Genomic DNA, 24,344 nt, shown 5'->3' on the forward strand with positions numbered 1-24,344 from the left:
AGCGGAGATTTCTGTAACCTTTCATTTTGAAAGAATTACGGACAGAATATTGTGGCCGATGGATCTAAAATGCCAAAAGCCAGGACGTAACGGCCCATTTTTATAATAGTGAAGGTAATTACATGTATCAACAAAAGAAATGACAATTATAATATTGCTAGGGTTATTTTCTGTACTTTAAATATATATATTTAATACAATTAATTTTATTTTTCCAAGGGGGTCAAGGACCCCACCCCCATAGATCCGCGCATGTTGTATGGTAAAGTGCCGGTGATACCGCTATAAAAAATTAAATAAATAAATTTTAACCAACTCTAACTTTTAATGCTCATAAAAAAGAGTTTGGTTGAGTCAAATTGCCAGTAAATATAAAAAGAACACTACAATGATATCTCGAATGTAAATCCATGCTCACTTCCTGTATTACAATGTACTTTATACACATGCAGAGGTATGTATTATAATATACCGTGCTTATCATCTTAAGAGTGCAACAATGGAACGTTATTGCTCGACTGATTTAACATATAACAATGCACGATTCATCCCTTACTATGGTCCTCTCTCATGTCTAAAGTACAGAAGATTCATCTCCAATCCTTGCATGTCTACATCTCGTGTAGGAGAAACGACATAATTGTTCAGTGAACTTGCATGTTTAGGATCAGTGTGGCAGGTAATGAAATCTATATTTAGCTGGTCACAAGACGTTGAGAGTTTACCTTGACAATTGTCACGTGATTTTTCTCCTGTAAATAGACAGCGTGTTTTTTTTCCCGTAATATATACGTTATCATGTACAAAAATTTTGTTCTTAGTTCAATTAAGCTAAGGATTAAAGTTTTCATGTTTATTTAGTTTTAACTTCCATTGGAGAAATACACAGTGACTGTTTGGTATAATAAGCTTGGGATATATCCTCTTAAAGGTACAGAAAACTTGATTTTTTTCTTTTCAGTTATGCGATTTTCTAGGTAAACTTTTGGAGATGTATTGCAAAGTGACCATCTAACTGTTTTACAAACATTTATCAGGTAAAACTAATTGCAAAGGAAAATTAATGAAATGGACTACATGTATACTTTCAGTTTTACAACTTCAGGGAAAAATCTTAGCTGTAACAAGACATGGACGTTGTGGGTGTAGCTTTGTACGTGTTGTCATGGATACTGGCCGCCATGTTTCTGAAAGCAGGCTTGGTCAAAGTAACCAGTCGTTTATTTCCAAAGGAACACCAACAAGCAGTAAGCAATGAATCATAAATTAGTCATAGAAATGCATCATAGAGAGAAAAATATTGATGCTTTTGACGATGCTTATTTTGATGCTTTAAATTATGATTAATGATAAATTGAGTAATTAAAGGATAATAGGTTAGTAAGGCTTTTAAACACAAATTAGAAAAGCTAAAACACTCAACTTAACTTTCGAAAATCTTTTTTTTCTTCAGTTTTCAACTACGTTCATTTATTCAAATATTGATTTCAATTTTAGGCACAATTATACTAAAACAGTTACTGGTTAGTACTTAAAACATGTTGATTTAAACTGATGTATGAATGCCAAAATTTTTAATGTCGATGCAATAGTGCTTCATGTAAAAAAACCAAATCAAAACTTGGATCAATGACCCACTGTTTGAATTCTTTTTTTTTTTCAATGAGTACATGTATTCATAGATAAAAAGAAAAGAAAGTAGAAAAAAGTCTCCTTCTTATTCACCCCTATGTTTTTTTAAAGATATTCTGTCAACAAGATTACAATAATAAGTAAATTGTTTATTGTCATACTTTTCAGAGTAAACGGTTTGTTCTCTGTGCTGATGTGTGCCCTACTGTTTTATTCGGATACACTCCACCACCAGATGGATACATGTTTGTGATCGGAGTCATTGAGACGCTTTGTTCTATCCTGCTTATGCTTCCTTTAACGAATGTGCACGCTAGGATTTATTTAGTATTCGCTGTCCTAATGGCGCTTGCAATTTACACCCATGGTGTTCTAGCACAGTTTGGCAAAATGGTAGTCCCAATGTGTCTTTTTCTAGCGTGTTTAGTATTATACAAAATGGAACCTTTAACGTTATCAAAAATGCCTATAAAATAGATTAGATTAAAATAGATTTATATTACTTTGAAGCTTAGAATGCAAATGACTGTTAATTATTGTAACAAATTACTATCAACATCAATAAAGAGAACTTGTGTCATTTGAGTGTTTTTTTTCTATAAGTGTTAATTGATTATTTTAAAGTATTGTTGAAACAACTCCAAAATCCGGAATTGAAACCGATACATGTATGAATAACAACACTGCAATACTAGTATTCCAGACTTAGCTATGCAATGGTGGCATATCTCTGCCCCTTGTGTGCAAGTTATTTTTCTATTAATTATATCGACATGCAAGATAAAGGTGTTGACATGCAAGATAGTTATGTCAACATGCAACATAACTATGTTAACATGCAAGAAAACTACAATCAAATAAGAGTTATAAAAAATCTCAAATATCGCCAACATGTGACATCCAAGATGCTAGATACGCTACCTATTGATGTCAACATGCAACTTATTTATGTTAACATGCAACTTCTTTATGTCGACATGCAACTTATCTATGTCGAAATGCAACTTAGTTATGTTATCATGCAGGATAATATGTTGACATGCAACATATTTATGTCGACATGCAACTTAGTTATGTTGACATACAACTTATAAGTTGCATGTTAACTTATTTATCTCGCATGTAAACATAACTAAGTTGCATGTCAACATATTTATCTCGCATGTCAACATAACTAAGTTGCATGTTGACATAAATAAGTTGCATGTCGACATAAATAAGTTGCATGTCGACATAAATAAGTTGCATGTCAGCATATTTATCTTGCATGTTAACATATATAAGTTGCATGTCGACATGAAAAGGTAGCATCTAGCATCCTGGATGTCACAGGTGGGCGATATTTGAGATTTTTTGAGATTTTGTATATTTCTTATCTGATTGCAATTTTCTTGCATGTCAACATAGTTACATGTATGTCGTATGTTAACATATTTATCTTGCATGTCAACATGTTTATCTTGCATGTCGACATCTTTAATAGAAAAATGACTTGCACACAAGGGGCAGAGATATGCCACCATACTATGCTTCTGCATTACCAGCTTACAATTTTTGGCCATTGTTGCAGTGTAGATAGTGCACATCTTAGGTGTACGACTTTGCAATTAGTCACGGAAAGTGTATATCAGTTGTCCGACTATCGGTAATAGAGTAATAGAGGAGGGGGAGGGAACTGATTTTTTTTCAAATCGATAGTTTAAGTAAAATAGAAACATTGAAATAAACATCCGAGAAATAAAATCACTGTCCACTTCACACAATGCAGAATGACGCTCCCCCTTTTGTGAAATGCGTAGAAAAAATCTTAATATGGGTTCATTTTTTTATTCACTTTACTCAGTTCAACTTTCTCTTTTCTGTCCCTTATTACTATTTTCACATACTAGTACCTATGAAAGAGGTACGGGTTAAATCGATGTATTTTCCCGGGATATCTTTTTTTCTTCAGTTTTTGCCACGTACTTAAACCTTTCACAGAATAGGAAGTGCTTCAAAACAAAGTTCTTGGGGATTTTCATTTTGCTTCGATATTAAATGAGGTAAAAGATCCTGGGATATACTTTTGAAGGAGAGCGGCAATGCACAATATAATTTCAAGAAAGCTACATGCAACTCTGTTCCTTTTATTGAGAAAAAAGGGGTTGAGGTTGTATCATACATGAATGCATAAAAGAAAAGCAATAAAGTTTTACATACATGTAGGATAGATCTACTCCAAAATAATATGCAAAATAGCATGGGTTTTTTTTTCGTGAGTTATCCTAAATCAACTTGCACGTGTACGTGCACTTTTCTAAGTGTGGTCAACTTTCAAGAAAATGTGGGGCTCGAGATTGTGAGGAACGAAAATACTTGTCAGTTTAGTAAGCTCCGGGCATACCCTGTATCTACTGAAAGAGGAGGTATTGTTCTTCAATGTCCTTTAATTCAATTCTGATTATAAGAAAGTTATTAATAATGTACATCTTTGCTATTCAAACGTAGATAATTTTAAGATCAGTTTAAGCTTTATACCACTAGTATGTAGTTTTACGCCATTTTGGTATTTTTTTTTTATCTCTGATATCCGAACAAATATCTTTTTATATATAACCAACATGCTTGGCATTATATCGAAGTTGGAGGTAAGGTACAAATTAAAAAAAGCGTAAGAACTAATAAATCTAAAATTGTAGAATTATTATATTGTTGTAAATAAACATGCTATAATTGTACAAACAAACCTCACCTACTGATTGTTCTTTTAATATACTTCGTACTGTATAATGTCGCCTTGTGTTAAGCGTCTTTACACTTGTCAAATCACGTACGTACTTCTACCACTATAAGTAGATCTTATAATGACTAAAAGCATTACTAGTAGCTACCCAATACATTTGTACATAATTGCATGCTGAGGTCACATGGTACACAATTTACAACAGCCACATTAAAAATGATGCCGCTTTGTGATTCTAATGGACAAAGTTATAATGGGGATATAATGTATAAGATGCAAGTCCAAACGGGAAAGATTTGTTTAGCAGTATAACTTTTACCGCATTTCACCCTTGGATGTATTTAGTATTCTGTGTCATGATGACGCTTTCAATTTACAGCCACAGTGTTCTTGGAAAGTCTGGCAAAGTGACGATAGCAAGCAGTATTTTACTGGCGTGTATAGTTTTATACAAAACAGGACCTATCGCCTAATTAATAAAAATCTTACATTGGACAAAGAATAGATTATACGATTACATCTTTGGAATTGTTCATTCATGCTGACTATAAATATAATAACAGTTTACTTATTAGTACATTGTATTAAAGAAAACTTGTGAAAATTTAACATATTATACGTTAGACTAGTGTGTTTTCATAATATTTTGAAAATATAAATTTTGCATTATAGAATATATAATTGTATAAGATCCATTTTTGTTTGTAGAAGCTATGAATAGTTTAGAAATTCATTGTTTTGACTATTTACAATAAAATTAATTCAGCCAATGCTTCGTGCTGAAATACTATAAAAGTTATAACATTTTCTGCATTGCAAATTGCTTATTCTTTAATAGTTAGTGTGGGATTCTGGTTAGTACATGTATTTTATGGAATTTTTATATGCAATCCAAAATGTTAATTTTCTAAATATAATTATATCAAATTTTGTACTTATAGAGAATACAGGAAAGTACTGCTTTCTTTAAAATGGGTATAAAATGCATTAAAAAAATTTAATTCAAGATATCTAAATGTGAATGTGTTTTTGAATCATTAACTGAGAACTCGAGCAAACATGTACACATAGCTGACAATAAAAGGAATATGTTTACGTGAGAATGATAACTATATGCATACGTTTATATACAAATGTGGTATAAAATGTTAAACTCACTCATATAAAATTTTCTTCACCTAGTGTTTTGACGCTGTGAGCTGACATAGTTAATTTTTTTTTTTTGGAAGTTTTATTACTTTTGGTCTTATGCAGTATCTACTATATACAATACATAGACAATATACACGCATGTAGATATTCTGACATGTTAGTATACATGTACTTGTGACTGCATGATGTGTGTTGACAATAAGCAGTTATATATCAGGAACGTTTGCAGCAAATACAATTGTACACACTATGCGTAGTAGTGCGCATCGTCTTTTCTTTAATTTATTTAGCTTTAATGAATTGATCGATCAAAAATATAAAGAACACAGAGTCTTTCCTAAAACACCTTAAAGAATTTACTCTTAAACATTCACACGACGAATCGTTATATATGTACGCGTAGCAAAGATCTAGATCTGTTGCAAGACTGCACGATTTTCTCGGGTAAAAAATATCCGTACATGCACGGGTTAATTTAAAAGTTCTAGTCGATTTAAAATAATCAATCGCAACTTATCGGGCCTTTCCAGCAGAACTCGGAAAATCATTTAACAGCTGGTTAAAGGAAAGACCAGGCGTGAAGTTGGGAAATTGTGAACAAATTCCGGGGCAAGAAATTGAGGAAAACGGAGATACCTGTATATCTACTGTAAAAAGGTATTTGGTCCCTACTATCTCGTTTAGATATAATAATTTGTGCCTGTATTTTGTAAATACAGGGGGGGGGGGGGGCAGATTGTTGTTGGCGTTTTAATTAAAATAAGTCCCTTTGAAATTTTTTTTCTCCAAAATAGACTGTTTATGTCTAAATTGACTTTCAGCCTCTCTTCGAAAATGAATTGCGTGTTCTTACCACATTGAACCACTATGATGCCAAACCTAATTCAGTCTTAGCAATATTAATATTGTGAAGTTTACTTTGTTATTTATGAAATGTCTCTAAAATTTAATTATCGTATATTACGAAAATTAAGAGAATTGTTTCAAGATGATACATTGTACAGCTATACATAATCAAAGTAGCATGTCGAATTTACAACAGCATGTTAAGGAAACCTGGCGCTGTTTTAAATGATGTTCATTTATAAAGAAATAAAAGAGCCCTTTTTATTATATTTAGAGCATATGGAGAAAAAGGGGTTTTCAACACAGTAATTTTCTACATGTTTTGATTGTTCATACAAACACACTGTCGAACTGGTTTTCCTTTTAAAGGGTCAATGATCGGCCTTGATAAATTTATGTAAACAATGCGGACAGTGCACCAGTCTATTGATTGACAAAAAGGATTAGCTGCGTTCTTTGTTATATATGGAGTAACGTTTATTCTCGCATTGATCTTCGAATGAAGCTCTGTATAAAAAATTTGCTTTTCAATGAAAATGAATGAATTTGAAATAATGTTCCTTAAGCACTTCACGTACTAATACTTACATTTGCAAATATGTTTCCTTATATGAACCTATAGAGTAACGAAAAAAGGTAAATTATGTGTGATCTTTTTGATTTCTGACTTTAGGGTAACATCTGATTTGTAACAAGAAGTGCAGGACAAAACATGGACTTTCTGAGCGTGCCTTTGTACGTGTTGTCATGGATACTGACCCTCATATTTCTGAGAGCAGGCTTGGTCAAAGTAACTAGTCGATTATTTTCAAAGGACCATAAAGAAACGGTTAGTAAAGATAAAATTGTAAGCCATGCATAACTAATAGGACAATGATGGGGATAAAGTTGATGACTAATCATAGTGTAATTGAAAATTAAAAACAATTATTGTACTAGTTGTAAAATTTGTAAAGAATGATTATTTAGTTTATTTTTTAATATCTAGAGACAAGAGTTTGCACAATATGCTACTGTGTGCCCCACTGTGTTATTTGGAATCACACCTTCACCAGATGGATACATGCTTTTGGTCGGAGTCATCGAGACGCTTGCCTCTATCCTGCTTTTGGTGCCTTACACCGATTTGCATACTTGGATATATTTAGTATTCTGTGTCATGTTGGCGCTTTCAATTTACACACATGATGTTTTAGAACAATACTTCAAAATGGTGTATGATATATGTCTTTTTCTAACATTTATAGTGTTATATAAAGTTGGACCTATAGCTTTAACAAACCAGGAAAACGATCTCGAATAAATTATAATTATACTTGTGTGACTGCAACTCTGAAATTTTAAGTAACAGTTGATTACAAAGCGTTGTAAACGAACACTTTAAAAAATCAATAAAGAAAACTTGTTCGATTTAAACATTATGATTCTATATTAATGTGCTGTTTTAATTTCGTCCATAATACACATGTCAATCAATATTGCCCCATTTGCACTTAGTTGAACTTGCATGTATTGTATGTGCAGGTTTTACTAAATGCAGTCTTGGGAACAATCTTTTTTACAGTTAAGCCACAGAAAGTGGCTTACATACACAGTGTAATAAAACAATGCATATAGTAATAACATATTTTATTGCATCGTATACTGTTTATTTTCATTCATTTTTTCGTTCAATGTGGAGCTTTTTTTTTTAATATTATGGAACAGTTATATAGAACACAATTATGAAAACTGCCTAACATTTCATGTGCATGATAATACATGTAGTTAAAGAATAAAATGGAAAGAATTCATGGTGGAATACGTCTGACCATGACAAAAAGCATTCCCTTTTTCTCTGATTATCTCTGTGGCATTTCTGCCTATTTAATAAACTCTATAAGCTTAAATGGATGGGGGAAAATGAATGTTTGCTGATGAAAATATATATATGAAAATGTATACATTGTAAGTTTTTTAAGTACTTCTTGAAAAACATGTAAAAAAGTAAAAATTATTAGTAATATACCTAGTATAAAAATCCTAAAATATAATAAAGTATATTGATCAAATGTTACATTCTACAAATATAATGTTAATTTTAAACATTTTGATTATTCTCATGCATCTCATTATCACAAATAATCTCATAGAGTTTAATTAATCCGGATCTGACATTTCCGGTTCCGGTACATATATCTGGAAGTTGTCATAATCACTGAGAGTCCTGCATGGAGCCTTATCAGGCTCCGTCTCTTTAGCCTTATTAATGACGACAGCAACATTACTTTCATTTTTATGACGTAACGGCCGCCATTTTCCTTCTCGGACGTTCTCGAAAACAGGTGGCTGCGCTGTAATACATTCTTCATTGTCGATGTTAATGTCAATTATAGTATTAAGGACGTCCAATGCTTTAGCCTCGTTTGCACTTGCAAAAGTGGATTTTTCGATTTTTTCGTCCTGGTAAGTCCAGTTTGGATCGTTTGTGGAACTACTTTTACTTGGAATCAGTTCTTCATGACTTCTTCTGAGGTACTCGTCCGATTTGACTGACACACCGTCTCCTGACTTAGCGTCACTTGATACATCTGCATGAGATGTTCTTCTCTTCTGCAGAATGGGAAATGAACGCATGATAAATTGAATGTTAAAATATAAATAAAAGAGAGATTTTGATGATATTTCCTTTCAATAAAACAAGTAAATGTATGTAGAGACATATTTTAAAGTTACAAAATAAATTATCTTCATTTATGATCAAGTACATTCATGATTGAAGAATAATTATTAAGATTATCAATATGTAAAAGAAAAAAAGTATAATTTTTTTTACCATCAATTTTTTCCCTTACTATAATCCAAGACACCAACACACAAAAATTGAGAAAACTGCGCTGGAGTGGGATTGTTAGTTGTGTAATAGGTGATATTAAATAGAAAAAAAACTTTAGTTCTGTACTTACTGCTTTAGACTTCTTGCAGTAGTATACTGTTGCTATAACAACAAGTAAAAAAACCAAACAGACAGACACCGCTGCAATGACGATTATTTCCGTTTCCGTTAGGCCTGTGGGTCCTACTTGTGATTTTCCGAAGTTGAAATCATTTTCATCATCAACTATTTCTAATAAAACAAAAGCATAATTATAAATTTGGAGAATGAGAACAGCAATGACTAGAAATAAAAGCCAATGCTAGGCTCCATTTTTTCTTTAAAGCTCATGTAACTATTCCGCAGTTTATTTTTACCTGTACAGTTTGTTCCACTCTCCACCACCGTCCTGTTTTCAGTGCATGGTTCACATGTGAGCTGACCCGGAAGTGGTTGGTAATGACCTTCAGGACAAAGGACACATTGAGAGGATACCATGTACATTCCGGGGGCACAGGGAACTAGTAAAACAAAAACGTCATTTTGTTTCAATGAAAACTGCATGGTATCAAATGATTTACTTATCCAGCAATATACAACTTAAAAAATAACAATCACTGTTTATCAATAACTATAATTGAGTCCTTCATATAAAATTTAATTTATGGGCAATTTACAATATATAACATTGCAATACATGCAACCTTTCTAGGCAATGAAACATTACTAAAATGCGGCAACTTTCTATTGCTATTGAATTACATACCACAATATACTTGGTTTGTCCTGTTCACCAGATATGTCCTGTTATTACAGCTATAGGACGGACTGCCGTGACTGGCGGACACTTTGGTAACGTCGGATAACCCCGAGGTACAGTTGAGTCGAGAGTACGGCATGAGTAGGGAAGGAACGTTAAGAAATATCAGCGTGATATAGTCAAGGCAAACCTCACGGACGTCAACGCTTTCTTCGTAGAACGTAATCAATATTGTATTTGTTATCTGCAAAGAAAGCCCAATAATAACATTAAAGAATATATTTTAAACCACTCTGTTTGATACTTTAACTTAACAATGCTATCATTAATGATCTTACTTGAAACGAGAGTGAAATTGATGTGATGTTTTCGATCTTCACACCCCCAGCGTTTATACCCAAATCCCCACAGTAGTCCGTGATGGTCTTCTGAAATAGTTCCTTGTTTCTTTCTGTGATTTCTCGGAAATCTTGAAGACAGGACAAAGCTACTTGGTCCACAGTGCTGTAAGTCATGTAGAGGGCGCTTGTTGTAAAGGGATTATCGTATTCTGTAGAGAGAAACGAGAACACATTACCTGTCGATTTTTCTTTCTTTTGAATTACCAAATATTAAATAATTATACGAATACACCCGTTTTGTATTTTTTCTTTGAAGTGGTAACCTTAATTATATCCTCCTAAGGGTTTAAGCAGTTTTTGGAAACATTCTATAATCATAATTAAAACAGTATTTATTTAGTATTTAGCAATTAAGCAATGCCCAGGTTTTAATTTTCATTGGTGAATATTTATGAAGTATAGTGACGGTTGTTCAGTATAAGGTTTTCATTGCGATACAGATAAAAGATAGTTTTGTATAAAATTACATTTAGGTTCTTACCCAGACAGACTTTCCGGTCTGGAGTCCACACATCGCCCTCACACCTGTACTCTACAGACGCCTCCCCCTCACTGGTGACGTATCCACTACTACACTCTACCGTACAGGTTTGGTTGTGTGCAGCGCACGTGTATTTTGAATTTGGAATGGCTGAGGAAAGTTGGTTCAAACCACAAGGAATGGTGTAACCTTACAACATAGAAAAACACATATTTTGGAACATAAAATTGTCCCTGAATCTTCTGTTCCAACTGCAAATTTAAGTTTCATGATTTCCTAAAACTATTTTGTCGAGTTTTACAATCACTTATCTGGCAACAAGTCTGACTTCCATTCTATAAACCTATCAAATGACAAGGACTCTATGTCGCTTTTCATATATTTTTGAACAATCTCGTAATACAATAATGTAATACTTATTTTATACGGGTGAGAACACATGCCTTGGATAAATATGTTAATTTATCCATCAGTATCTTCCACCGACCTTTGGTAGTCCGCATTGCTGTAGTAGTCGGTGAAGAGCTCGTGGATTTCTCTGTCGATGTTGTAGTCAAGGAGTATGTTGTGAAACTTTCCGTCGACTGCTCTGTGACATTTGGTATTAAAGTCACTTCCGTTACTGGCGAGGACCCAGTGTAAGATATATTACCCAAAGTTGTGATTTCTAAATTGTCATAAAAAACCTCAAACATAATAAAATCTAATGGCAAAACCTAGATATTTAACTCTTTACGTTCTTATACTAAAAATTAATAAAAGTTCAAATCTATTTTTCTCATCATAGTCATACCTTCTAGCCGACATTCAGTGCGGTCCTCGTTTACTTTTGTCCAATCATAGCAGTTGTGACAAAAGGTTTGGCCAATAATTGGTTGATAAGTTCCATTGGGACACGGTAAGCATATCAAATCATTTTGAAATGTCCCAGCTGAACATGGAACTATGAAGAATGGTCAAAATAAAAAAAATTGTCAAATCTCGTACGTAAGATATTATGATAAAGACTATATCTTATAATGATACCATTAATATAAACAAACTAAGGTAGTAATAAAGAATTTGTAGAGGAATTACTATAAAGAAATATTGTAATATACTGAATTAATAACATCTGTATAGGCAGGTATAGTATCATCTTTTGCAATGGAACTGAAACTAATGTGAATCAGACCATTACTTTTCATTATACTGTATACGTTTTCTTTTGATTATAGTTTTGAACTCGTACAGTTGGTTTCTACACAATCATCTTTTTACATTGATATGTAAAAATTTTACTTGGTTTCAGTAAAACAAACCCATAAAATGACAAAATCAGTTCACTCACTTTGTTTAGTTTTAGAACTCTGACTTACTGCAGTAGGACGCCTCTGTGGAGTTGATGACGAGCCGTCCATCCGGACAGTTAAGCACATCGCCGGATCTTTGTGCCGATACTTTGGTCACATTGGTTCGCCCGTCTGTGCATTGTAAGATTGTGTATGGATGTAGATAAGTCGTCCGACTTTTAAAAGTGATTTCTATTATGTCCATGCACAAATCCATTGTTTTTGTTGGCCATGATCCATAAAATTTCAGATGAAATGTCATCTTTATCTGTTAGAACATTAATAATTGTATTAGTGCAAAAACCTTTTTTTTAAATTGATACTGACGCATTTACCATAATTAAATATTTAGAGAAAAGTTAAATAGCACACTTTTAACAAAATAATTCTCCAAAAGTAAGTAAATAATCTTAAAATATGATAGAAAATAAACTACATGTAAGTCAATACAAAAACTTTTTAATCAATATTTGGGCAATGGCATTCATAAAATGGGAAATTTAGATTGTACAGGTTTTCTCAAAATGAAAACTAATGAATTTTTGTTACTTTTTTAATAAATTCAAGCAAACTTTTCAACGGGATTTCAGGCAGAATTACAAATCATTATAAGGTCACTAAACTGTCTTGAAAAGCAAAATAGGTGTATATTTTGTGTTATCTGCTCAAAAGTGACATTTTACTTAGTTACACTGCCATGCGTTCTTATCACTGTTAAATAAAATGAAATATCTTATATCAAGCTAAAAAAGTAAAAAAAAAATTCAGATGAAATTAAAACTATTAATTTCAATATTATGAAACAACAACATCTATACTTTACATGGAATGCGATGGATCCAATAGTTATATTTTCAATGGTCACATTTCTGTCATGAAGTTCGCTACAGGAGGTAGATATGTTTGTTTGGAAGTAATCTCTGTGAGCAGAAGTAAAGGTTTGGAATTGACTTAAACAAGTTGCCGCCACTGCATCGTTGGTCCTATAGACAGCTTCTAGGTCAACGGTGTATGTGGAATATTCATATTCTATTAATATAAAATGTTAAATGAAAAGCACATTTATGAATTAAAAATCAAATAAACTTAATGATCAGTAGCATTCAATGTTACATGGTTCCTTCAATGCAATTAATCAACAAGAGACTTACTTATACAACTCTTAAGAGGAGGAAACCATTCTTCACCGCTGCAGTTATACACTGTAGAAAGTCCCCCGTCATCTTGTATGTACCCACCCAAGCAGGTGGACATACACATTTGACTCTCGGAGTTACACGTTAAATCAATACTTTGGGTCTTCTGACTAAGGAAAGTAGATTCACACATCGAATCTAGAAAAGATTGAAAGAGATATCTTCAATTCTTATTTTCTAATATATGTTTATTGTCAAACAGGAACATAAAACGATAGAATGGATTTTTCTCCACAAGTACTTAGGCATTCAGTTCTGTCCTCTGTGACGTGTTTTCTGGATGGGCATACGTCACAGATCAGCTGACCCGGAACCGCCTGATACGTTCCTTGGAGGCAGGGCTCACATCGGGTCGAGTTTAGGTAATTTCCAGGAAAGCAAGGAACTTAAAAAAATTGTACATGTATATAAGGTTCAGTCATGAAATCTACTATACGATTGGTACATGTACCATCAATAGCAATTGCCGTCCAGGAATTTCTTCAAGACTAAAATCACTTTGCATCTTCATCTTGATTCTTACCACATCGAACACCCCCTGAACTCGCCAACGGCTGTGAACCCAACATCTCGGTACAGTTGTACTCAAAGGCGGCGCTCCATGTCGTCTGCTTCTTTGTTACTGTGCTGTGCGAAGCATTGCAGGAAATGACGGAGAAAGGTTTCAGATAGTTCTGATGTCCGTTAGATATGATTTCAATCATATGCATGCAGATACCGCGGGATGTTTCGGTGCCTTCTCCTGAGAATTTAACGTCGAATACAACATTAATCTGTAAAAAACAATATGGCAACTTGTCATTTATTTAATTAATATGAAGTCACATGTATTTTCATTTCTAAGAGTTGGATCTTTGTAGGTTAGTACAGTCATATATAACTTACCTGAAAAGCCAAAGGTGAAAGTTCCAGATTTTCAATTGAAATAGATCCTGTCTCCAACTCTCCGCATGTCGAACGAATAGCATTCCGGAAGCTGCTTATACTCTCCCACATTCTGACGTTAAAACCGTAGAGACAGTTTCCGGCTGGCTGGTCCTCTGTCACATACACGATGGTAAAGTTTGTCGTCATCACTGGAGTCCTTGCAGCTGTCAACAACAAATATACAAATCTTGATAATCCAGCTTTCTTTGTTACATGTGCATGACGAAACGTGTTTCTTATAATACATGTATCTTGAAATATGTGTATATTACTTTTCAAGTAAGTCAAACACATACCAACAAGTTTACTTGCAAATTGTTCCTGACAAAAACACCCCATTCTAACAGTTAACCCACGCCGACTCTAAATATTGTCATTGAGCTGGTGGCAAATCGTTAATGTAAGGATTTGATTTTGTTCGGAATATTAACTTCGTGTTAATATTTGATTTATTAGACCATATTTAACACAGCAACAATTAGTGAAAGCTTGACAATGGATGTCTTATAAGTTTAAAACACTTTTTATTTCAGTATCCAACAGATCTGATCTATATTGGGAATGTTCTCAGAAATGTTGCATTTTTCAACATAAGATAAAGGTTTGATATTTCATTTTTTGTGTTCTTAAAATTCCATTTTTAAAAAGTATTGAGTACTAAGTAGTGTAGGATTAAACTATCACTCTAAGTTAAGATTCACTGCATTACACTCCCTGACACACACCACCCAAAAAATCCGTCTGAATTGTACGTACGCAGACATGTTACCGTGTTCGGGATCCATGAGGTACCGTTACAGACGTGATTCGTCGTCTGACTTCCGTTTTCTAACACATGACCGGAAGAGCAGGTGGACCGACAAGAGGTAGCGTTTTGATAACAGTTTTCCTGGAGTGTTGCGTTGTAAAGATGTCTGGACAGTTCCTCATTATCACAGGCGTACACTGGTTGTTAAGGAAAAAACCGAAAATGTCACAGTAGAGTTGTTGCTTGTGTTTAATGGTGTTAACTTACTCCAATAAAACCTGCATATCATGACAAAAATCTCATTTTTTGCTCAAGAAGTAAATATCCCCTCCCCACAATTCTTACCTTCTGTCTTCACAGTGACCAAACACAAAAGGAACACAACACAATTCTTCATTTCACGCACACCCGGAAGGTAATTCGGTCAAAATATGCACATTTGTTGATGTCAACATGATTAAACTTGGTGTCTTCTACGAGACGGGAAAATATTGATTAAATAGGTCGTTACGTTAAATGCCTTACTCAATTACTATTGCGACTGAAAGCGATCAGGCGGAACCAATCCATGGGAGATCTAATCGGTGAAATAATACCAGTATTTAACTTGACAGCTAAAATGAAAACTTTCTGAAAAAAAATGATTATGCTTTTGAGCATTGACTTCTAAGTATGTAAAATCTTTGCATTGGTAACAAAATTTCTCGTGTTGCAATATATCATTATTCAATTATTCAGTTCAGATATATGAACAGTTGCAATAAAAAGAAAGTTTATTGTTGTGCGCATCTAATGGCTTGAAAAACATTTAAATTGCAGTGACAGAATTACTTCTAGATTTGTTTTTTGATATTTTAAAAAATCAAATATTTTAAAAGCCGGTCAAATAGTAAGAAAAATTCCATTTTAAGGAGGCTGAATGGCAAACACCTTGCCCGTCATTATTACCTTAAAGTAACTATAGTTTCAGAGATGAATCCCTTAGCTAAAACTTACTTTGTAAACAATCTAAATATTTTTAAAGTTTTAAAATGAGAACATTTTTCTATTTATTTAAACAGAGCTATAGCTCTTCTTTTAAAGGGAATTTATTGAGGGAAACAAGTAGTTGGTTAGAACTTGTTTCTGATCAATTTAATTTTCATCAACTTCGTCTCGTGAGGTCAAACCCTGGGTCGTGAACCATACCATGGTATAATTTACACAACACCACAAAACAGTTTAAAATGTACGGTGTATCTATTACTTATTTGCTTGTGAAAAATTTGTATGTAAATTATTGTATAGGGAAAGGGCTAAATATGTTTTAGAACTTGTGCCCGATCCCATTGTAATCATTTTACAATGAAATAAGTTCAAACTAAACCTATGATTTGTTATAAATAACATATCTGGGTGTTTGCAAGCATAAAGTGATGCCGATGGACAGCACAGTTCAGAGGTTTGATATCGATGAAGATGAACAACGTTCACTATAGTTCACTCATGGTCCTAAAAAGTTCAACTAGCCTTTTTCTATTGTTTGCATTCATTGAACTTGTGCCGTATCGTACAGAGCGGTATTAGGATCTTCTGTTGAATTTGAGAGGTATGAAATGAAATTACAATTTTAGTGCTTAATATATATACAAGATATGTTTTCGTATTTTAATGTTGAAAAAAGCAAACACGAGTTGTCCTTCTTATCTCTGAAAATGTATGCCAATCCCCTTTAAAAAGTTACGTATATGGAATTTGTGCCATACGTTCGTATTCGTGGGTCAATCAAATCCATTTTTAGCTCACCGAGACGAAGTCAGGGGGAGCTTATTCTATACCCTCGGTGTCGGTGTCGGCGTCGGCGTCCGGACCTGGTTAAAGTTTTTGTTGCAGGTCCTGTATCTAAGCTATTACTTGTCCTATCTTCACCAAACTTGCATGGATGATGCATCTGGACCTACTTATGGACTTGAAAGACTTAGATGCTGAATATGAGTCCTAAATTTCAGATGCTGGAGGAAGTTAAGGTTGTTGGACAAGTTAAAGTTTTTGTTGCAGGTGCCCTTTGATAGCAATATCTAAGTTACTGCAGGTCCGTACTTCACCAAACTTGCATGGATGGTGTGTCTTATGATACTGATGCAACAGACAGGCTTGAGTGCTGAATCTGAGCTATAGGTTTTGGATGCTGGAGGACGTTAAGGTTTTTGGAGCTGGTTAAAGTTTTTGTTGCAGGTGCCCTTTGATAGCAATATCTTAAGTTACTGCAGGTCCGTACTTCACCAAACTTGCATGAATAGTGTATCTTATGATACTGATGCACCAGACAGGCTTGAATGCTGAATCTGAGCCATACGTTTCGGATGCTGAAGGAGGTTAAGGTTTTTAGAGCTGGTTAAAGTTTTTGAAACAGGTGCCCTCTGATGATTATATCTTAGTTATTACTTGACCTAACTTCACCAGACTTCCATGGATGGTGCGTCTTATGATACTGATGCACCTGACAGGTTTGAATGCTGAGTCTGAGCCATAGGTTGCAGATGCTGGATATGGTTAAGTTTTTTGGAACAGGTCACATGTTTAATAGATAATAGTACTTTTTCAAACTTGCATAGTTGATTAAACTGTAGTATGAATGAATCACAGAGGAAGCTTCAGTTGCAGAGCTTGATTTCCATTATCAAGGATGCTAAAAATAAATCTTAGTTATTACAGGTCCTAACTTCACCAAACTTGAATGGATGGTGTGTCTTATGATATAGATTCACCTGACAGGCATGGATGTTGAATCTGAGCCATAGGTTGCGGATGCTGGATCAGGTTAAGGTTTTAATTTCTAGTGCCCTCTGATGATGATATCTTAGTAATTACTGGTCTGAACTTCACCAAACTTGCATGGAGATGCGTCTTATGTATACTGATGCACCTGACAGACTTGAATGCTGAATCCGAGCCATAGGTTTCGGATGCTGGATGAGGTTTAGCTTTTTTGGAACAGGTCACATGTTTTATAGATGATAGCTTGCATAGTTGATTTAACTATATTATAAATGAAACGCAGAGGTTGCTTCAGATGCAGAGCCTAATCTCCATTATCAAGGATGCTAAAGAAATATCCTACCTCACTCAAACCTGCTCGATAGATAGATGTGTTTGTTGATAAATGATATAACATGATTCCTATGATATAGTATTGTATGGTATGAAACAATATTGTTTAATATGATACAATATAATATCATATGTAATATTATAAAAAGTTATATGATACGATATGATATATAATTTTTTTTGATATTTTATGTTATGATATTGTATCATGATATTGTTATGTATAGTTTTGTATATTATTATACAATATTGTATAATATTATATTGTATTATTAATTTATTATTTAATCACATGATACTATTACATAAGATATTGCAAAATATAAAATTGTATCCTATGATACTATATTGTATATTCCATAATATTGTATCATACGATTTTGTATAACATGATATTAGTTTCTGTAATATAGAATTATATCACAATGTATAATATGATACTGTTATTAATTATTTAATATCGTATCATACGATATTGTATAATATGATATTGGTTTATAATATGATATATTATCACATCAAATGAAATTGTTATTAATTATTTAATATCGTATCATACGATATTGTATAATATGATATTGGTTTATAATATGATATATTATCACATCAAATGAAATTGTATTGTATAATATTGTAAAATATATTATTGTATCATATGATACAATATGTTTAATATAATATTGTATTATATAATATTTTACTTTAACATATAATATTGTATCATTTGTATAATATTGTAAAATATATTATTGTATCATATGATACAATATGTTTAATATGATATTGTATTATATAATATTTTACTTTAACATATAATATTGTATTATTTGATATGATACTATTTTGTATCAAATAATATTGTATCATATGATACAATATCATATTATGTATCAAAAATGATACAGTATCATACAATATCATACTATATTATACAATATAATATCATGTTTCAATGTTATGATGTATTATGTAATATGATATTGTAATATAATACTATATTGTTTTATATATTATGATATTGTATTATTTGATCAAATACAATAATGTATAACACAATACAATGTCATACGTTACAATATCATATCTCATCATTGTTTATTATGGTATTTTATTGTATTTCATGATATATGTTGTAAATATGATATAATATTTAATTTTATATCATTGTATTGATTGACACATGAACATATGATCATCATACAATTTTTTAACAGATGACATACGATATTGTGTCAAAACAGAATCCATGAATATCCATGATCATAAAGTATGATTTTCATTTAATATGATAAAGGTGGTCTCATAAAGGTGAAGTCTCATAAGGATGATGTCTCGTCTCGGTGAGCTTTGTAATCTGAGATTACCTATGTTTAACAATTAAAAGCAGTAATAATGGATACAGCGTGGAAAAATTCATCGATAAAACATACATGTACAATGTAACTCTTTGAGATTCTGTGCTCTCGTACTGGATAAATAGCACAGGGGGTGGTGTCAGTTACTTTAAAGTGTAATTAATGGCATTTCATGATTAAAATCTACTTTGGTAATGACATGCCAAATCAATTTGTTATTTTATCTATTATACCAGCCTTTGTAGAAATACAAGACATAGAAGGAAACTGTTTTGACACAAAATATAGTAAGATAATGTGTTCGATTCGACTCTTCGATGATTGTGCTGTGTACGCGTACGCCATTTTGACTTGTATAGAGGAATTATAAGCAGGACTGTCAGCATCTGGAATATTGTCCAATTTCTTTGAAATGTAAAAAGAAGCTCTACAGATTTCCGTGTTTTATATGATAACAATATATATTTCTCTTACTTCTGCATGATTTTATTAAGTGATTAAAAGTTTTAATACGAAATGAATGGGTTTCAATTATAAACATAAATTGTGTCAGGAATGAAATCGCCGACATTGGTTGTGGAAATTTTGATTTGCTGGTTTGATACGAAAACTATTCATGGGAAAAAATTGAATTGAAATCAAGACTAATTTTTAGCCATTTTACTCTTTATTTAACACGAATGGAGGATTTTATGTAATGACATGCAATTCGAACATAATCAATTTTATTGTCTATCCCTCCCCCCTTCCTAAAAAATCAACTTTAGTTATCAGTTCCTCATCTTCCCAAGTCAACGGTTACTGATCCGATCTGCTCTACATGTGTAGAGAGGCGCGGATCAGAAACTGTTGACTTGGAAAGATGTCAGTTCATGTACAACATCTCGTTTTTCATTAAGTAAATAATTATTTAGATTCAGTTAACAAAAAATCTTTCATTGATTATCAACATCTTACAGATGATTGGACAGTCTGCAACACTTTTCAAAGTGTTGTCAACTTTCAAGAAAATGTGTGGCACGAGATTGTGGGGAACAAAATTACTTGTCAGTTTAGTAAGCTCCGTGCATACCCTGTACCTACTGAAAGAGGAGGTATTGTTCTTTAATGTCCTTTAATTCAATTCTGCTTATAATAAGGAAGTTATTTATAATGTACATATTTGCTATTGAAACGTAGATAATTTTAAGATCAGGTGTAAGTTTAACACTACTTGTAAGTAGTTTTACGCCATTTTGGTATTTTTTTAATCTCCGATATCTGAACAAATATTTCATTATATAACCAACATGCTTGGCATTCTATCGAGGTTGGAGGTAAAGTACAAGTTAAAAAAAGCTTAAGAACTAATAAATCTAAAATTGTGGAATAATTATATTGTTGTAAATAAACATACTATTGTACAAACAAACACTCACCTATTGATTTTTCTTTTGCTTTAAATATATATCGTACTGTATAATGTCGCCTTGTGTTACACGTCTTTACACTTGTAAAATCACGTACGTACTTCTACCACTATAAGTAGATCTTATAAAATGCCTCAAAGCATTATTATGCAAACTATCCAATACATTTGTACATAATGGCATGCTGAGGTCACATGGTGCACAATTTACAACAACCATATTAAAAATGATGACGGTTTGTGATTCTAATGGACAAAGTTATAATGGGGATATAATGTAGAAGATGCAAGTCCAAACGGGGAAGACTTGTTTAGCAGTACTAGTATAAAATACAGTGGCTTGTACAGAATTTGCTGCGAAAGAAATGAATGTAGAAATATGGCGGTAAAGGACAACTCTCTCCCTATGAAAGAGTCGTGTTCAACTATTAATTAATGTCGCAGTGATATTCATTTTTCGACTTCAGGGGAATGCATGTTTTGTAAATCTGCTGGATAAAACATGGACATCGTGAGCGGGGATTTATACGTGCTGTCATGGATACTGACCCTCATGTTTCTAAAAACAGGCTTGGTCAAAGTAACCAGTCGTTTATTTCCAAAAGAACACCAGCAAACGGTAAGTAAAGATGAATCCTTTATATTTCTTATATTAACAGTGAGAAATGAATGTTAGCGATGTTCACATACAAACATTATGTTTTAAAAATTATTATACTGGTAGAGGTGACTGAAAACAAAACATTTAAACTAAGCAAATTGTAAAATTTCAGAAATGATGCATGTACTGAAATTCTTTAAGTAGAATGTAACTATTATAATACTAAGTCTATCCTTTATTTTCCAGAGTGAAGAGTTCGTGCTGTATGCTTCTGTATGTCCAACTAAATTATTCGGGTACACTCCACCGCCACGCGGATACATGTTTGTGATCGGGTTCATACGCTTGCTTCGTTCTTGTTTTGTTGCCTGTTACCGCATTACACCCTTGGATGTATTTAGCATTCTTTGTCATGATGACGCATTCAATTTACAGTCATAGTGTTCTTGTAAACTTTGGCAAAGTGGCGATAGCAAGCTGTATTTTTCTAGCCTGTGTAGCTTTATACAAAAGAAGACCAGTCCTATCGCTGTCCTTTAAAAAGGACTACAATACGTGGACCATTTCCTTGTGTTTAATACGAAAACGTGAAAGCCTTAAGATTATCAGAGATTCCACCGACTCTAGCCCTCTGCTTTTAACCAATAAATTTGTACGTTGTATAACGTATACATGTATGTATAGCCCTGACTTTTTATCTCAGAATTTAAAGGGTTCATACTTCTAAAATAATGATCTATCTATGAATGAAGTTTGCATTTATAGTATCAGGCATTCGGTGAATTCTACTATTTGCGCACACATTACGATTCGCACTACTTTGTTAACTATGCAGTGACAGCTTTGGGTAAATTAAAAATTTCATATTTTGATGCATTTTTCTTGAGATTTAAACTTTTATACAGTGACATAATTATTCAATCATACTTAAATGCTTAAAAAAAATTAATCGGGAAGTACTCTAGCCTTGCCTACTATAAAAGTAAAGTTAAGTTACATGTGTATTCGAAAAACAACAAAACATTGCAAATTATGCTATTTTATGCATGTTGTAGTTTCGGCATAACATTTAATTTAACTTATTTCATAATACTGATAGTTCATATCACATGCCAATCATTTCTTTAAAAGGAATACTTTATTTCTGTTCTGTTTACCGACAACTTTACAATTACAGCGCCTTTGAACTTATGTGTGCATATGGCACGGAATCCCGATCCCGATTCAGATAAACGTGAGCTACCCACGCACAGGAACCAAGCTAGCTCATGCGCAGGCTGAATTTTCCCCTTAGCATCCGGTTTAACCTCGCTTACATGTATATATTTTCTGCGTGGACCTCAGGGTCCACGCAAAAATCTTGTATAAAATGGAGAATAAATTATATGATTTCATCTTTAGAATCATTCATTCCTGCTGACTATAAATATAATAACAACTTACATATTAGTACATTGTATTAAAGACAACTTGTGAAAATTGAACATATTATACGTGTGTTTTAAAAAATATTATGATAGATCTAATATATGTACATGTTTACATTATAGAATGAATACAAAAGCTATGAATAGTTTTGAAATTTCAATGTTTTGACTATCTACAATAAAATTAACTCAGTCAATGCCACGTGATGAAATACTAACAATTAAAATCAATAACATTTTGTGCATTGTAAATTGTTTATTCTTTTAGGTTTACATTTTAAAGGGTCTTGCCTATGATAACACTACGTTTCGATTTGCACTATATAACTCATAACTTCACATGACGCCAAATTGAGGCGTCAGCGGAGTTTGCTTATTTACATTTAAATATTCAATCGTACGATGGTTTAAAATTATATAAATAAAAGTAATAAGGAATCAATCTTTGAATATTAGTAGGTATTAATTTCGGTCGGGGCGTGATCAAATCTATCATAAAGCCCTTCAGTCTTTATTAGATTTGATCACGCTCCGACCGAAATTATCACCTCATAATACTCAAAAAATGATTGTTAAGGAATATAATTATATCAAATTTTGTACTTATATTGATAGAGAATGCAGGAAAGTACATGTACTGCTTTCTTTAAAATATAAAATGCATTGAAAAATTCAATTCAAGATATATAAATGTGAATTTGTTTTTGAATCATTAAATGAAAGCTCGATCAAACATGTACAAGTAGCTGCCAATAAAAGGAATATGTTTATGTGAGAATGATAACTATATAAGGAATAAGGAATCATTCTTTGAGTATTATGAGGTGATTATTTTGGTTGGGGCGTGATCAAATCCAATAAAGCCCAAAGGGCTATGATAGATTTGATCACGCCCCGACCGAAATTATCATCTCATAATATTCAAAGAATGATTCCTTATTACTTATATTTATATAATTTGAAGCCATCGTACGATTAAATATTTTAATATAAATAAGCAAACCTCGCTGGCGCCTCAATTTGGCGTCATTTGTATTATTGGTTATGTAGTACAAAATTGATACGTAGTGTTATCACAGGCAAAGGCACTGGAAAATGTAAATATATGCATATATTTATATACAAATGTGGTATAAAATGTAAAACAGAAGAGGGCAGACTCACTCATATAAAATTTTCTTCACCTAGTGTTTTGACACTGTTAGCTAACATAGTTTATTTTAAGCATTATTACTTTTGGTCTCATGCAGTATCTACTATATACACGCATACAGATATTCTTACATACTTGTCACTGCATGATGTGTATTGACAATAAGCAGATATATATTACGAACGTTTGCAGTAAATACAATTGTAGTCAATATTTTTAGTCGACATTATTTGGAAGTGCACATTGCCCATTTTTAATTT

The 24,344-nt window shown here is 32.8% G+C and overlaps 1 protein-coding gene and 2 long non-coding RNA genes across 8 annotated transcripts in view; 2 read left to right on the forward strand and 1 right to left on the reverse strand.

Moving 5' to 3' along the window:
- The first annotated feature begins 540 nt into the window (after positions 1–540).
- Positions 541–2,212, forward strand: LOC109617162 (uncharacterized). 4 transcript variants are annotated; one of them, XR_010709881.1, is made up of 3 exons: positions 541–679; positions 1,106–1,247; positions 1,801–2,212. It is a non-coding gene; the product is annotated as an uncharacterized lncRNA (long non-coding RNA). The 4 variants fall into 4 exon arrangements; XR_004602981.2 differs by having other exon boundaries at positions 551–679; positions 1,092–1,247; XR_004602982.2 differs by lacking the exon at positions 541–679 and adding an exon at positions 727–931.
- Positions 2,213–5,830: 3,618 nt separating this feature from the next.
- LOC136271960 (uncharacterized) lies at positions 5,831–7,825 on the forward strand. The gene is made up of 3 exons (XR_010709882.1): positions 5,831–6,163; positions 7,026–7,181; positions 7,341–7,825. It is a non-coding gene; the product is annotated as an uncharacterized lncRNA (long non-coding RNA).
- A 141-nt stretch (positions 7,826–7,966) lies between these two features.
- The window catches only part of LOC136271957 (uncharacterized), a 67,197-nt gene continuing 50,819 nt past the window's right edge, over positions 7,967–24,344 (reverse strand). For all 3 annotated transcript variants that reach the window (XM_066072561.1, XM_066072560.1, XM_066072558.1), the window contains 3 exons: positions 9,584–9,727; positions 9,298–9,458; positions 7,967–8,944 (listed from right to left, as the gene is read on the reverse strand). In XM_066072561.1, the coding sequence (XP_065928633.1) occupies positions 8,492–8,944; positions 9,298–9,458; positions 9,584–9,727 (758 nt within the window). In that variant the 3' untranslated portion in view covers positions 7,967–8,491. The remainder of the gene's footprint in view (positions 8,945–9,297; positions 9,459–9,583; positions 9,728–24,344) is intronic.

This window comes from Magallana gigas, chromosome 9 (genome assembly GCF_963853765.1).
Source record: "Magallana gigas chromosome 9, xbMagGiga1.1, whole genome shotgun sequence".
Taxonomy (NCBI): Eukaryota; Metazoa; Mollusca; class Bivalvia; order Ostreida; family Ostreidae; genus Magallana; species Magallana gigas.